The 16,982-nt window shown below is 46.1% G+C and overlaps 1 protein-coding gene across 2 annotated transcripts in view; it reads left to right on the forward strand.

The window, feature by feature from the left end:
• Positions 1 to 16,982, forward strand: part of pik3c2b (phosphatidylinositol-4-phosphate 3-kinase, catalytic subunit type 2 beta) — a 191,054-nt gene that overhangs the window by 91,616 nt on the left and 82,456 nt on the right. For both annotated transcript variants that reach the window (XM_078242059.1, XM_078242060.1), the window contains exons 12-13: positions 6,551 to 6,673; positions 7,744 to 7,911. In XM_078242059.1, the coding sequence (XP_078098185.1) occupies positions 6,551 to 6,673; positions 7,744 to 7,911 (291 nt within the window). The remainder of the gene's footprint in view (positions 1 to 6,550; positions 6,674 to 7,743; positions 7,912 to 16,982) is intronic.

Raw genomic sequence — 16,982 nt, forward strand, 5'->3', positions numbered from 1 at the left:
CACAACCCCAAGCATTTACCCTAGCTAGTCCCCCTGACACCAAGGGGCAATTTAGCATGGCCAATCCACCTAACCCGCGCATCTTTGGACTGTGGGAGGAAACCAGAGCACCCGGAGGAAACCCACGCAGACACGGGGGAGAAGGTGCAAACTCCGCACAGGCAGTAACCCAAGCCGGGAATCGAACCCGGGTCCCTGGCGCTGAGAGGCAGAAGCTGAGTATTCCCAAACACATTTTTGCTTGGGAAAAGAGGACTGAAAAGAGACAGATTGGAAAATGAGAAAGAAAGTGCAGCGATGAAATACTGCGATCTAGTAACGCTGAATATTACAAGGGAATTCAAATTCATTTTGTGAAATCTCCTTACTACTTCCTTACACTGTATAATTCGCTACAGCCTAGCTTCCTGTGGTTCCACAATCTCAAGAAGCTTAAGTCAGTGAATGTAGTTTTCCTGCTCAGGAGTTGTGAATGACCAATGGATGCTTTTTCTGTGTGCATCACAGCTTTGTGACAACATTCCCATTTAAATATTTGAAATGTAAGCATCTGTTTGGGGCAGAAAGATGGAGTTCTGTGCAGCGATTGAGTTCCAGTAGACTGGTGGAATCTGGTTCTGTTGTCTGCTCACCTCTGGTTACTGGGTTTAAATTCAGACTAGACTGCAACTTTTACTTCCCTTTATTGTTGAAGTTGGCACCTCCAACAGTGCAGCGCTCCCTCTGTACTGCACCGCAGAGTCAGCCTAGATTTAAGTTCAAGCTTCTAGAGTAGAACTTGAACCCACTCACCTGTGACTTGAGAGAGGGATAACACTGAACCAGGACAAGAAATATTGTGACAGAAAGCATTCCTTTCGTGCCTTTCATGACATCAGGTGCTTTACAACCATCAAGTCCTTTTGAAATGTAATCACTGTTATAATGTAAGAATTGCGGCACAGCAAGCTCACATAGACAGCAATGTAATACTGACCAACTAATCTGTTTAAGATAAATATTGGTGGAGCACATGTTCATCTTTGAGCTAGTGCCACGGGTTCTATTATATCCCACTGAGAAGGCAGACGGGGCCTCAGTTTTATTGGAAAACAGCACCTCCATTCCCTCAGTATAGTATAACACTGGAGTGTTGACCTGGATTATGTGCACAAGTTTCTGACTTGAACTAGTGGTGATGCCAGCGTGGACTGGGATGGGCACAGTGAGAGGTCTCACAACACCAGGTTAAAGTCCAACCGGTTTATTTGGAAACACGAGCTTTCGGAACGCTGCTCCTTCATCAGGTGCCTGGCGACACACCTGAGGAAGGAGCAGTGCTCCGAAAGCTCGTGTTTCCAAATAAACCTGTCGGACTTTAACCTGGTGTTGCGAGACTTCTTATTGAACTAGTGATACTGACTAGCAAGAATAGAATCTACAACCCTCTGTACAGCACGAAGCACATAGTGGGAAGGAAAAGTAGGCTTTAAACTTGCAACAAAGTGATGGGGTGCTCGCTACAATTAGTCTTGGCGTGCTTGAAAGAGGGAAGGGAAAACTCAGCCCGACCTCTGCTTCGGTATCCAACAATGTTGTGGGAGAGTGTTTCTGTTCTGGCATTAAGATTGGATAGGATACCATTCATGGTACTCCTGAGACTTGTGCGTTAAACGTGATAACTTGGGTGCCGTGCTGGTTGGCTTCAGGCAACTGCAAAATCAGCATCTTAGGGAGAGGAAGGAAGACATTTATAATGAGATAAAGGCGGCTGGTTCAATGGCTAATGCCGTCCACACAATATCCTGGGAATGAAATGCTGAGAGAACAGATGGTGCTCAGTAGGTTCTTAGTGACACCATCAAATAGATGTGTGTGTGTGTGTGTTTTTTTTTAAAAAAAGAAAAAAAATTCAATCTCACGCACAAGGTGAAGCGTCCAAAGGCAGAAGTCCGTGTGATCCCGAGAGCATCTGTGTAATTACAATTGGCCAGTGAAAGGGTTAATCCTCTGCACTGGCCTGTGGCTGGAGCTGCAAAGGGGACAATAGCCTTTCTGCTGTTTCTTTCTCGCGTCTGAACAAATGGCAGACACATGACTCAGTATGAAGGGTAAAGGTACCAGCCAATGCCTGTTGACCTGCTTTTTGCTTTGGAGTAGCCGAGGGGGTTTGTTCGAATCTTGGGAAACTTCCCACAGTGTCTTTTTTTTTTTCCTCTCTCTCTCTCTGTCTTCCCAAGGCCCCGTGTGATAGAAAAGGCTGATAGAAACGATGCTGCCCCTGGGGACCTCTGCCATTGTGTGCCTCTAATGTATGCTGATTGACGATTGCCTCTGATAAATGATGTACCCTGGGAAACTCTGTTTGCCCTTTGGCCTTTGTCCCCAGATGTAATCCGCCCCCTACTTGTCGCCAGGCACCTGTCACATGCTTGGTCTGTGCTGAGAAGCATTTTCTGTGCAGGCATCTTCAATGGACAGATGTCCTTCTGCCTCTCGCTGGCTCCCACACTACCCTCGAGGTATAGATTCATGGGGGGGGGGGGGGAGGGGCAGAGATGGCTGCACAACATCTTTGTCAATCTGAAGTGGTTTAACTCGCTGAAAACTGAAGTATCTCAGTTTGGTTGCTTTTCAAAAAAAAAAACCAGATTACACATATTTCTTATTTCTCCAAGATATCGAGGAATGAGGTGCTGACTTATATTTCGCTGACTTCCGTTGACAATTATAGCATTCAAAGTTTTAAAATTAATCCAAGTTTCAGGAATCTTGGCAAGGTTTGTTTTGATGAAGCAAAGCCTGCATCAGTACAGTATCTCTGCCATTCGGAGCGGAAGAGGCGCCTGCGCTGTTCCTTTGCATCACGCAACTGCATCTAACCAACTCGCCCAGGAAGAAACTCCTGTTCTGTCATGGAGCTCTTCCCGACATTTACTTTACGTTTAAACTTTGACTCAATTACCCTCACTTTGAATTACAGGTTAACACACAAAAGGTTTTCAGGAATCTTTACAACATTTAGCACTGCAGCGAGTGTACGTTTTGGTAACTGCCCAGGACACGTCAAATTTTGTTTGACAATGCCCCTGTGAAGCACCTTTGCACTGGGCTGAAATGGTGCTATATAAATTAAACAGCTGCAGAAAAGCAGTTTATACTTGCAGGAATGATAAATACTTTTTTTTTTCCAGCTCAGTTAAACCACTGTAGGAACCTGGTCTGCTATGCTCCTAAAATCTGTTGACAATTGTCTTTGTTCATCCACCACTTCTGTCTGCATCGGTCCATGTCCATTTCCATTCACTTGCACAGTGAGTAATTCCGATCCTGCTAAAAGATAGCAACTCCGTACCCTTAAAACATTACTATGCAAAATGAATAAAGCTGCAATATGAAGTTACACTGTGAGTCATTCTGCGGAATTAATTGCTGCTCTCTCTCTGCATACAGTCTATTACTCAAATCAAAGTTCCTCTGTTCAGACTATCTGTTAATTCAAGTCAAATGGTGCGAGGAAAGAGCTGATGTTCTATTTGATTACAATTGCGACTGACCAACACGGAATTTTCCTGAATAAAACTTCGCAGCAGAAATAGAGTTTAGCCACAGCAAGCATCACCTTGATTGATAAATAGAAATGCACGGTGGCGCAGTGGTTAGCACTGCTGCCTCACAGCGCCAGGGACCCGGCTTCGATTCCTGGTTTGGGTCACTGTCTGTGTGGAGTCTGCACATTCTCCCCGTGTCTGCGTGGGTTTCCTCCAGGTGCTCCGGTTTCCTCCCACAGTCCGAAAGACGTGCTGGTTAGGTGCATTGGCCATGCTAAGTTCTCCCTCAGTGTACCCGAACAGGCGCCAGAGTGTGGCGACTAGGGGATTTTCACAGTGGCTTCATTGCAGTGTTAATGTAAGCCAACTTGTGACTCCAATAAATAAACTTAAAACTTTAAAGAAATGGTACTGTTGCAATAAGTAGTCCTCACCTTGCTGAATAAGTAACTGGGGTGCTGGCTGAACGAATAAACACAGCGAGTAACCCTTTCTCTCCTGAATGTCTGGCAACTATGTACAATTCAGCAGCCCATAGCCCCAACTTCAATGGAAGAAACATGGGGTAGGATTCTTCAGCCATTCACGCCATGGGATTCTCTGGGTCCTGCTGCAATGGACAGAGATTTGGCTGAGCGCCGAATTCTCCGCCTTCGCTGGCAAGCGGCGGGGCGTGAATGGCCAGAGAATTCAGACAACGGATTCCGGTTAGCATAAGAAGTGCAGCTTTTCTACTTGCAGAGAGTACAAATGTCCTGAATGGAATGAGCAAATGGCAGATTAGGCAGTGGAAGAGTTTGGTTGCAACATGCTGCTGATGTGGTGTACTATCTAGTCTATAGGTCTACGTTTGGAACCTAGGAACAGAAGTAGGCCATTCAGCCCCACTGTGCTTGCTCCAGCATTCCACTTGATCATAGAACATTACAGCGCACTGCAGGCCCTTCGGCCCTCGATGTTGTGCCGACCTGTGAAACCAATCTAAAGCCCATCTAACCTACACTATTCCAATATCATCCATATGTTTATCCAAGGCTGATCAAGGCTGATTTGCAGTCCACTCTTTTTTTTCTGTCTTTGCTCCCTGTACCTTGATGTCCTTACCTAACAAAATAAGTTTATCTATCTCGGTCCTGAAAGCTCCAATTGTCCCTCAGCCTTTTGGCGGAGAAAGAATTCCAAATTTCTGCAACACTCTATCTGGAAAAAAATTAGTGCTCCGTTAAGGACGGCACCATGGCACAGTGATTAGCACTGCTGCCTCACAGCGCCAGGGACCTGGGTTCAGTTCTGGCCTCGGATCACTGTCTGTGTGGAGTCTGCATGTTCTCCTCATGTCTGCGTGGGCTTCCTCCGGGTGCTCTAGTTTCCTCCCACAGTCCAAAGCTGTGCGGGTTAGGTGCATTGGCCATGCTAAATTGTCCCCTGGTGTCCTGGGATGCATAGGTTAGAGGGATTAATGGAGTAAATATGTGGGGTTATGGGGATAGGGTTGTTGTTGGTGCAGACCCGATGGGCCAAATGACCTCCTTCTGCACAGTAGAGTTTCTAAAGTTTTAAAGTTTATTTATTAGTCACAAGTAGATTTACATTTACTGTGAAAATCCCCTAGTCGCCACACTCCAGCACCTGTTCGGGTACACTGAGGGAGAATTTAGCATGGCCAATGCGCCTAACCAGCACGTCTTTCGGACTGTGGGAGGAAACCGGAGCACCCGGAGGAAACCCACGCTGACATGGGCAGAACGTGCAGACTCTGCACAGACAGTGACCCCAAGCCGGGAATCGAACCCGGGTCCCTGGCGCTGTGAGGCAGCAGTGCTAACCACTGTGCCACCATGCCGCCCTTTATGATTCTTCCTATGATTTGTACTACGCCATCTTTACAGTTTTTGTCTTTGGCCCTCTCAGTTTTAATGCACAATTTTGGTCTACTTGTCTAAGGAAGGATGTGCTTTACTTTTTCTACTTAGAGGGAGATTTCGTAGGTCCAACAGACTAATTCCTTAGATGAGTGAATTGTTCTGGAAGGAGAGTATACTGGATCCTTAGAGTTTAGAAAAGTGAGAGCTGGCTGCATTAAAGCACATAGAACTTTTACGGGACTTGACAGGATAGATGCTATTTCCCCAGGGCTGAGGTGTCGAGAACCAGGGGTCATAGTCTCAGAACAAGGGGTCTGCCATTCAGAACTGAGATGAGGTGAACTTTCTCATATGGGTTGCAAATCCTTAGCATGCACAGTGGTTAGCATTGCTGCCACACAGCGCCAGGGACCCGGGTTCAATTCCCAGCTTGGGTCACTATCAGTGTGGAGTTTGCACGTTCTCCCCATGTCTGCAAGGGTTTCCCCTGGGATGCTCCGGTTTCCCCTCTCACTCCAAAGGTGTGCAAGTTAAGTTGATTGGCCATGCTAAATTGACCCTAGTTTTGGGGGGATTAGCAGGCTAAATAAGTGAGGTTACGGGGATAGGGCGGGATTGTTGTCAGTACAGGCTTGATGGGCCAAATGGCCTCCTTCTGTACTGTAAGGATTCTATGAATTCTCTATCCCGGGGCTCTGTTTGCTCAATCACTGAGTACGTTCAAGATAGAGATTGACGGGATTTTGGGTACTCAGGAAATCTCAGGATATGGGGATGGATAGTGTTGGAAGATGAGATTGATGTAGGAGTTCAGTCATGATCTTAATGAGTGCAAAACAGGTTCGAAAGGTCAAGTGGCCTACTCTTGCTCCTATTTCTTACATTTTTATTATTTTTCAAACTGAGAGAGGGAGGCGAAGCAGAGGTGACTGAATCAAGCAAATTCTTCACAATCAAATGCACATCAAGAGCATCTTCTACTGAGTAGCTCAAGATACAGGCTACCCAGTAGGAAGATTAATTAGTAAGATAGTCAATCAAAATTGTTGTACACGAGAGCTCCCTGAAGCTTGGAGTTGAATGGAGGTCGGGCCCGATACTGTAAATGGGGTGTTAAATAAACATTGTTTTTTCTCCATTCCCCCGACCCATCAGTTTTGAAGATTTTTATTTGTCGTGTGGCCTCAGTCATGGCGGGAAGGAGCTGTGCGGTCAGCTGCAGACAAAGAAAGCTCATGTCTACAAGTACCTCTTCCATCTCCTGATATGGGACCAGAAGTGAGTAAATGAAGCTTTGTTCTCCTACATATAAAAGTATGTTTATAAAAAACTCAATCTGTTTAGTATGAACACGGTGGCACAGTGGTTAGCACTGCTGCCTCACAGCTCCAGGGTACCGGGTTCGATTCCCGGCTTGGGTCACTGTCTGTGCGGAGTCTGCACACTCTCCCCGTGTCTGCGTGGGTTTCCTCCGGGTGCTCCGGTTTCCTCCCACAGTCCAAAGTTGTGCGGGTTAGGTGGATTGGCCGTGCCAAATTATCCCTCTGTGTCAGGGGGGATTAGCAGGGTAAATCCATGGGGTTATGGGTACGAGTGGAAACTACTAACGGTGACACAGTGGGTAGCACTGCTGCCTCACAGCGCCAAGGACCCGGGTTCGATTCCCAGCTTGGGTCACTGTCTGTGCGGAGTCTGCATGTTCTCCCCATATCTGCGTGGGTTTCCTCCGGGTGCTCTGGTTTCCTCCCAAAAGATGTGCAGGTTAGGTGCGTGGGCCATGCTAAATTCTCTCTCAGTGTAACCCAAACAGGCGCCGGAGTGTGGCGACTAGGGGATTTTCACAGTAGCTTCATTGCAGTGTTAATGTAAGCCTACTTGTGACAAGAATAAAGAACCCCGCAGGAAGCAGGTGAATTGAATGGCTGGACATTCTATGTAATTCTGTGTACCTGTCGAATTCAGACTTTTAATTTTATTTTTTCTATCTCCCCCTTTCCTGATCTGTGTTGCGGTGCATGCCATGGGCAGTAAAAGCTTTCCCAGTATCTTGCCCAAAGTCAATGTCCTTGATGTGTTAACTCATGGAAAAATCTGGCAATGTTCACTCTGGAGCTACTACCAGTGGTGTAGCAGGAGTAAGTGGCATTACAACCAATAGAAAATAATTTATAGTTGCTCCATCTCCACACCAGCTCCTCACGGATACTCCACTCCTCACCATTCCCCCGGCATGACTACTCTACTCGGCCCTTGTCCTATCCTCCCCTGTTGCTGGCCAAGCGAACCGGACGTGTTGGAAATGGTTACTTGAGCTTTCCTTTAATCTTGTTCTCCTCTGTCTCTTCCAGCATCTGTTTTCCCATTAATATTAATCAGCTGCCTCGAGAGACCCTCTTGACACTGACACTATGTGCGTTTCCCGTTCCCCCTCCTGGGAGCTCGTCTGAAGGCAGCAAACAGCGGCGCACGGCTGAAACAATGGGCTGGGTGACCATGCCCCTCTTCAACTTCAGGCAGTAAGTTCTTGGTGTTAAGTAATCTAGGGTTTGACCTAAAAGTCTCTGTGCAGGTCAGTAGTGGGGAGGATAAATGAGGTGTAATTTGGGTTGAGGGCTTGTGGATGAATCCTTTTATTTTTGAGTTTTTGCATTCCTCCATGGGTTTAATCCATATTTTTCACCGACATTTATTCAACATATTGCTTTTGTGTATTTACAAAAAGAACCCACTGCAACGCTGATTGTTGTCTGACTTACCAAGCCTGCAATGGTAATGTACTGACATTTAACACTGTTGCCACGTGCTTGTGCAACAGACTCTGCAACATTTCTGGCCTGGGACTAACCCCAAGGAGATACTTGCCAATGGCGTAGCTTATAGGTTGTTCTGGAAAGATCACATTATTTATGTTGGCCACAACTTGTAAGGTGTGTCGCACCACGTAAGGCACAGCGCAAGAGCTCTGTCATCTCTCGCTAGTGTGTCAGGAGATTGAGGGGTAAATTATGTACATTAAATTGAGCAGCTTCCCGACCTTTGGGGTGCATTGACTTGTCGCCATGTGACTGAGTGACCCCAAGGGAGTGCAAACTATTGATGTATGACTGACTGTCCAGATGTACCTAGTAATAGGCAGAAGTAGCATAGAAACAATGTTGGATGTTTTTAACTTCTCTAATTCAAGTCCACCATCTCGTATATCTAATTATTCATAATTAACAAGAATAGTATTTAAACCTTGTGTTTCTCACAATCGCTTATGATCAGATACGATAAAGTCGGCACACTTGGTGCAAAAAGAAGGACCTCATTTATTAAAAAGATCATCTTGGGGGTATCCTGCGGCTGTTTTCACATGGCGTAGGTTTGGGAATTACTTTTGGTCGTGAAGATAATGAACAGTTTCAATCAATGGAGATGTTGGATATGGGAGTCGGGCCTAAGTGTGGCCATCGGGTAAAGCAGGGGTTAAAGGATGAGGGATCATGGGAGTCGGATCACATAGATGGAAAACTTTGAACAGGCTCAGAGAGCTTGGAAATGCAAACTCAGACAATGTTAGAGTGAACACTAGCCAGAGTTTGTAACCACGCTGTGACTCGCTAACAAAGGCAATTTCCATTATGAATGTGGAAGGAGCTTGTAATGAGAGAAAATGGGCACAAAATTAGAAAAAAGTTTTGTGAACAGGAAGAACAAGCCAACATAAGATTTTTAATATAGAGAGAGATTTTCTAAATGTTTTGGCATCTGTATTTTAGTTGTGTACCACTGCTCTGCACCTGCCACAAGACAATGGACTGTTTGGTGACTCTTAACTGTTTCTGCCAATGTCAGTTTTCTCTCTCCTCTCTTGTGAAAGTGCTCATTCGTGCTGGGTTTTTGTACCATGGGCAATGGCCGTTCATCAAGTGAGCTTTCTCTGTGTGTGAGAATGAGCAAATGTGCACAAAACTGTTTGGCTGTGGAAGGCCTTATAGCTGAGCCAGGTCCTACGTTCATGCCCTAATTTACTGGTTTTAACAGAGGAAAAGACCCCAGGGACTTTACCAGAAGAATGGTGATCAAAGAATTTTCCAAAAGCCTAGTCAGGAAATAAGCCTGGCTGGTGTGAGTAACAGAGCACTGGGGAGTCGGTTTTAGCTCAGTTGGCTGGCAGCTGGTTTGTGATGCAGAGTGATGCCAACATGCATGGGTTCATTTCCTGCATCAGCTGAAGTTATTCATGAATTCCCCGGCTTCTCAACCTTGCCCCTGGCTTGAGGTGTGGTGATCCTCAGATTAAATCACCACCAGCCAGCCCTCCCCCTCAGAAGGGGAGAGCAGTCTCTGGTCACCTGGGACTAGGCCGGCTTTCCCTTTTAATAGAGTTTTAGGAAGCAAGTTCCAGAGAATACTCACTGCTGACTGCACAGATACATTTTGCAGGGAGAATCCGTGCTCTGTAATCGGGAGCAGGAACCCAGGGAACAGTATTCTCCAGGAGTGCATTGAGACCAATTGTGGCACTAACGTGAAATTTGTATTTCTACCTTTGCTGTGAAGCATTGCAGTTTGACATTTTACTGTTAACGTTAACACAACTGAACTTATAATTTTAGAAGCGTTTCTGGTTAAGCGAGTCGTTTGCTTTTTAGCAACCAGATGTTTCTGACTGTGGTTGCAGTGACCGTAGATTAATATCTCGTACCGGATGGATACTGCAAAGCAGGGCATTCTAACCAACCCCCTCCCCTCCTCCTCCCCCTCCTCCCCCATCCCAACTCCCCTGGTGGGTCATTCCAGGAGAGTTTCTTGCTCAGCTGGATAGCGTACGTCCAAACCACACCTCAGTTCACAGTCTGAGGCCAAAATAACAGCTGTGTTATATAAAGCTGCGGCGAAGGAAATGTGAGCCGAATGGTCGCTGGAGGGTTACACAAACATTGAACAAAGCCTCGGTAAAGATAGAAGAGAGATAAAGAGGCTCTGCTGTCTCTGGAGGAAGTTAGATGTCCACAATTTCAAGGAATGCAACTTTTGTTTAAAAAAAGAATAAATTACATTTGTTTGGCCAGTTTTATTGGCGAGGCGTGACTGCAGGTACAATACTTACCACCTTTGTACCCACCGTGAAGGTAGGTACTGATAACACGGATTAGCTGCCGAGCAAAGTCCAGTGCTTTGTGCCATCACTGTGTCTGACTCTGTTCTTTCTGAGTGATGTTCCAAATTTGCTTGCAACGTTTGGCTTTGTTTTCTTTTTCTTGGATTGGACCCACAGCTGCCGGCAATGGAATACAAAGTTAGGTGAACGTACCTAACCTGGGATGCTTGCGTCCAGCGTAGAAGGAATTTAATCCCTCTTATCTGCACTTAAACCTAGCTTCAAAATACTTCCCTGCATACACTCAGTCCCTGTCCTCATACTGGACTTGCCTAAAGGTGCCCTCTTCTGTTGGATCGGAGTCAGTACTCTGCAGGGTTATCAATTATTCTGCTCTCTCCTTGCAGCAGAGCTGGGTTCTTGACGCGCCGGTTTTGTGACCTTTGTTATTTTTTTCTGTGGTTTTAATTTCCAGAAACATCTCTTCGGCATGGGGGCGGCACCGCGGCACAGTGGTTAGCACTGCTGCCTCACAGCTCCAGGGACCTGGGTTCGATTCCCGGCTTGGGTCACTGTCTGTGTGGAGTTTGCACGTTCTCCCCACCCCTGTGCCTGCATGGGTTTCCTCCGGGTGCTCCAGTTTCCTCCCACAGTCCAAAGTTGTGCAGGTTAGGTGTATTGGCCATGCTAATTTGCCCCTTAGTGTCCCGGGATGCGTAGGTTAGAGGGATTAGCGGGGTAAATATGTGGGGTTATGGGGCTAGGGCCGAGGTGGGATTGTGGTCGGTGCAGACTCGATGGGCCGAATGGCATCCTTCCGCACTGTAGGGTTTCTAAGTGAATGATTCTAAGTTTTGTGACAACTTGGCAGTGTCTCCCTGCAGCTAAACTTGACCATAGGAAATATTGATTGAGGACGTGACACAGCAGACTATCCTTTCCCATTCCTTTACTGCTCAGTGAAGTGGTCTGGCTATTGTGCAGTGTGGAGAGATGAGAAAAAAAATCCTGACAGTATGAATTGCAATCAAAATCTCTCAACATAGCAGCGTACCAAGCTGGGCTGATGTTTCCATCGGCACCCTCCATTGCGTGCAGGCTTCAATTTGAAAGGTGAACCCACCATTCCACTTTCAAATGCTGACTGATTGCTGTGTGTTGTCAGTACCCTGTTTATGTTCGTTGCAATTCAATATCTATTGACTACACAGTTAACGTTGTTGCCTGTCCTTAAACGACATCATTTAACCAGGGCTCAGAACAGGCAAAATTCCTTCAGGTTAGGTCCTGAATTTTTTGTTTTTGTTCTGGTTTCTGTATTGACCCAGAGCTAGGGGTCACTTCTCAAAAAAATAAAAGGTCGCTCCTTTAAGACAGAGGATGAGGAGAAGTTTTTTTTTCTCCCAAAGGATTGAGAGTCTCTGGAACTCTCTTCCTGAAAAGGCAGTGGAAGGCAGAGTCTTTGAATATCTTTAAGGCAGAGCTGGAAAGATGCTTGATTAACAAGGGTGGGGGTGGTGAGGAGTTATCAAGAACGTAAGAACTAGGAGCAGGAGTAGGTCATCTGGCCCCTCGAGCCTGCTCCGCCATTCAATAAGATCATGGCTGATCTTTTCAGAGACTCAGCTCCGCTTACCACAACCCTTAATTCCTTTACTGTTCAAAAATTTATCTAATCCTTGCCTTAAAAACATTCAATGAGGTAGCCTCAACTGCTTCACTGGGCAGGGAATTCCACAGATTCACAACCCTTTGGGTGAAGAAGTTCCTCCTCAACTCAAAAGGGTAAGCAGGAATGTGGGGTTGAGGTTACAATCAGATCATTCTATCTTCATAGAATCATAGAATCCTACAATGCAGAAGGAGGCCATTCGGCCCATCGAGTCTGCATCATCCACAGTCCCAACCAGGCCCTATCCCCATAACCCCATGCATTTAACCTCGCTCGTCCCCCTGACACTAACAGGCAATTCAGCATGGCAGGTCCATTACGGCACGGTTCCGGATTGGCAAAGGCGGTGGTAAAGGGGGAAATGCTGATAAAGTTGGGCGGGCAGTTCATTAATTCAATTTAAAGACATGCAAATTGAATCTAGCTCAGTGTTGAAGATTAGGAGCCCCAATGTCTCTGTCTTTGCCCATAGCTGACTGGTGCAGATATCACTACTGATCCTTTGTGTTGCCTTTGCTGGAATGCTTATACAATGCAAGGAGTGTTATATTCCAGGAGTTTGATACGTTAGCCTTTCTCCATTTCTAAACTGCTCAGAAACTTCCAGAACTCCTAGCATGTGGTTTTATAAGTTCGGCCATCTGTCCATTTTTTTTTAAGAGTTTGTAAAATAGCCAGGATGATAAAGGCATACCATCCACCACAACCCCACCCCTGCCGTCAGCTAATAAATCAGTATTCCTCCATGTTGAACACCACTTGCAGAATGTGCTCTGGGTGGGTACTTCAATGCCCATCACAGGAGTAGTTGGGTAGCGCCAGCACAGACCAAACTGACCAAGACCTAAAGGACACAGCTGCTAGACTTGTTGGTGGTGAAGGAACCAGCAAGAGGGAAAAACATACTTGACCTCATCCCCACCAACCTACCTCATCCTCACTAACCTGCCTCATCCCCACCAACCTACCTCATCCTCACTAACCTACCTCATCCTCACTAACCTGCCTGCTGCAGATGCATCTGCCCATGATAGTATCAGTAGGAGTGACCACCGCACCGTTCTTGTGGAGACAAAGTCCCATCTTCAGATTGAGGGTATCCTCCATTGTGTTGTGTGGCACTACCACTGTGCTTAATAGGATAGACTTCAAATAGACCTGGCAATCAAGACTGTCATGAAGCGCTGTGGGTCATCGGCAACAGCAGAATTGTACTAAACCAGAAACTATAACCTCATGGCCCAGCATATCCCCCACTCAACCATTACTAACAAGCCAGGGGATCAACCCTGGTTCAATGAAAAGTGCAGGAGGACATGCCAACAGCAATATTTGGCATACCTAAAAATGAGGTGTCAGAAACATAGAAGCTAGGAGCAGGAGGAGGCCATTTGGACCTTCGAGCCTGCTCCGCCATTCATCACGATCATGGCTGATCATCCAACTCAATAGCCTAATCCTGCTTTTTCCCCATAACCTTTGATCCTATTCACCCCACGTGCTATAGCCAGCCGTCTGTTGAATACGTTCAATGTTTTAGCATCAACTACTTCCTGTGGTAATGAATTCTACAGCCTCACTATTCTTTGGGTAAAGAAATGTCACCTCACCTCCGTCCTAAATGGTCTACCCTGAATCCTCAGCTTGTGACCCTTGGTCCTGGACTCCCCCACCATTGGGAATATCCTCCTTGCATCTACCCTGTCTAGTCCTGTTAGAATTTTATAAGTCTTTATGAGATCCCCCCCTCCTTTGTCTGAACTCCAGCGAAAACAATCCTAACCTAGTCAATCTCTCCTACATCAGTCCCACCATCCCCGGAATCAACCTGGTAAACCTTCGCTGCACTCCCTCGAGAGCAAGAACATCCTTCCTCAGAAAAGGAGACCAAAACTGCACACAATACTCTAGGTATGGCCTCACCAAGGCCCTGTATAATTGCAACAACACATCCCTGCTCCTGTACTCGAAACCTCTCTCAATGAAGGCCAACATGCCATTTGCCTTCTTTAGTGCCTGCTGCACCTGCATGCTCACCTTCAGCGACTGGTGCACAAGGACACCCAGGTCCCGCTGCACACTCCCCCCTCCTAATCTACAGCTATTCAGGTAGTAATCTGCCGCCTTGTTTTTGCTTCCAAAGTGAATAACCTCACACTTATCCAAATTATACTGCATCTGCCATTGATTAGCCCACTCACCCAACCTGTCCAGATCATTCTGAAGGATCTCTGCATCCGCGTCACAGTTCACCCTCCCACCCAACTTGGTATCCTCTGCAAACTTTGAGATGTTACATTTTGTTCCTTATCCAAATCATTAATATATATTGTGAGTAGCTGGGGTCCCAGCACCGATCCCTGTGGCACCCCACAAGTGACTGCCTGCCAATTTGAAAAGCACCTATTAATTCCTACTCTTTGCTTCTTCTCTGCTAACCATTTTTCTATCCATCTCAAAACACTTCCCCCAATCCCATGCGCTTTAATCTTGCACGATAATCTCTTGTGCAGGACTTTGTCAAATGCTTTCTGAAAGTCCAAATATACCACATCTACTGGTTACCCCTTGTCAATTCTACTAGTTACACCTTCAAAGAATTCCAACAGATTTGTCAAGCATGATTTCCCCTTCATAAATCCATGCTTACTCTGTCTGATCCTGCTCTACTATAAAGTCCTTAATAATGGATTCGAGAATTTTCCCTACTACCGACGTTAAGCTGACTGGTCTATAATTCCCTGTTTTCTCTCTACCTCCATTTTTGAACATTGGAGTGACATTAGCTACCCTCCAATCTGCAGGGACTGTTCCAGAGTCTATAGAATCCTGGAAGCTGACCACCAATGCATCCACTATTTCTAGAGCCACTTCCTTAAGTACTCTGGGACGTAGATTATAAGGCCCTGGGGATTTATTCACCTTCAATGCCATCAGTTTTCCCATCACCATTTCTCTACTAATATTGATCTCCCTCAGTTCTTCCCTCCCACTAAACCTTGCATTCTCCAACATTTCTGGCATTTGATTTGTGCCCTCTTTTATGAAGACAGAACCAGGTGTGGCATGGTAGCATAGTGGTTAGCACTGCTGCCTCACAGCGCCAGGAACCCACGTTCCATTCCGGCCTTGGGTCACTGTCTGTGCGGAGTTTGCACATTCTCCCCGTGTTTGAGTGGGTTTCCTCCGGGTGCTCTGGTTTCCTCCCACACTCCAAAGATGTGCAGGTTAGGTTGATTGGCCATGCTAAATTGCCCCTTAGTGTCAGGAGGATTAGCAGGGTAAATATGTGGGGTTATGGGGATAGGGCCTGGGTGGGATTGTGGTCGGTGCAGACTCGATGGGCCAAATCACCGCCTCCTGCATGTAGGATTCTGAGTTTGTTTTAAAGTATGTATTCACTTGCTCGGCCATTTCTTTGTCACCGATCATACATTCCCTGTTTCTGTCTGTAGGGGACCTACATTTATCTTCACCAACCTCTTTCTCTTCACATATCTATAGAAACTCTTAGTGTCAGCCTTTATGTTCCCTGCAAGCTTACTTTCGTACTGTATTTTCACCTTCTTAATCAATCCCTTGGCCCTTCTTTGCTGAATTCTAAGCTGCTCCCAGTCCTCAGACCTATTATTTTTCTTGGCCAATCTATTCCTTAGATCAGATGCTGTCTCTAATTTCCTTTGTAAGTCATGGATTGGCCCTTTTACCCATTTTGCTTTTGCTCCAGACAGGAATAAACAGTTGCTGCAGTTCCCCCATGTGCTGCTCCTTGGATGTTTGCCACTGCCTATCCACTGTCATTCTTGAAGTAACTCTCCCCAATCTATCAAGGCCAACTCACGCCTCATATCCTCATAATTTCTTTAATTAAGATTCAGCACCTTAGTCTCCAAATCAACTACTTCACTCTCCATCTTGATAAAAAATTCTTTCATGTTATGGTCAACCTGATGAAGCTACAACACAGGACTACTTGCTTGACACACAGCATAAGCAGCAAGTTATAGAGCTAAGCGACCCCACAACCAACAGATCAGATCTAAGCTCTACAGTCCTGCCACATCCAGTCGGAATGGTGGTGGAATTTTAAACAGCTTGCTGGAGGAGGAGGGCCTGCAAATATCCCTATTCTCGATGATTGGGATTTGTAATCACGAGCTTTCGGAGCGCTGCTCCTTCATCAGATGAGTGATGAAGGAGCAGCGCTCCGAAAGCTCGTGATTCCAAATAAACCTGTTGGACTTTAACTTGGTGTTGTGAGACTTCGCACTGTGCCCACCCCAGTCCAACGCCGGCATCTCCACATCTTGTGAGATGAGGCACTTTGAAGAGGCTAGGGATAGTCACCAGCCCCTTCTAGTTTTAAAAATATGAGGATTTGAGGAAACTGAGGAAGGGGATGGAGGATAAGTATTACACTGGGCAGAGGAAAGAAAAATCTAGTTTTTGCCAGATAAGAAAGACTTCCATTTATATCACGACTTCAGGACATCCCAGACTGCTTTTCAGCCACCAATTTTCTTTTAAAATGAAATATGGTCACTGTTGTAGCGCAGGACGTACGACAGCCAATTTGCACACAGCAAACTCCTTCAAACAGCAAGGTGAAAATGAAATGATAATGTGTTTTAGTCATGGTTGTTAAGGGATAGATATCCATCTGGGTACCAGCAAGAATTCCCATGTCCGCTTCAGATGGTTCACTAGGATCTTTCACATTCACCTGGGAGAGCAAACTGGGTCTCAGTTTAGTGTCTCCCACTCCCTGGGTACTGCAATGAGAGTATCGACTCGGATTTTGTTCCTGTACTGGACCAGGGGCGAGAGTG

The sequence above is a fragment of the Mustelus asterias genome, chromosome 25 (assembly GCF_964213995.1).
Source record: "Mustelus asterias chromosome 25, sMusAst1.hap1.1, whole genome shotgun sequence".
Taxonomy (NCBI): domain Eukaryota; kingdom Metazoa; phylum Chordata; class Chondrichthyes; order Carcharhiniformes; family Triakidae; genus Mustelus; species Mustelus asterias.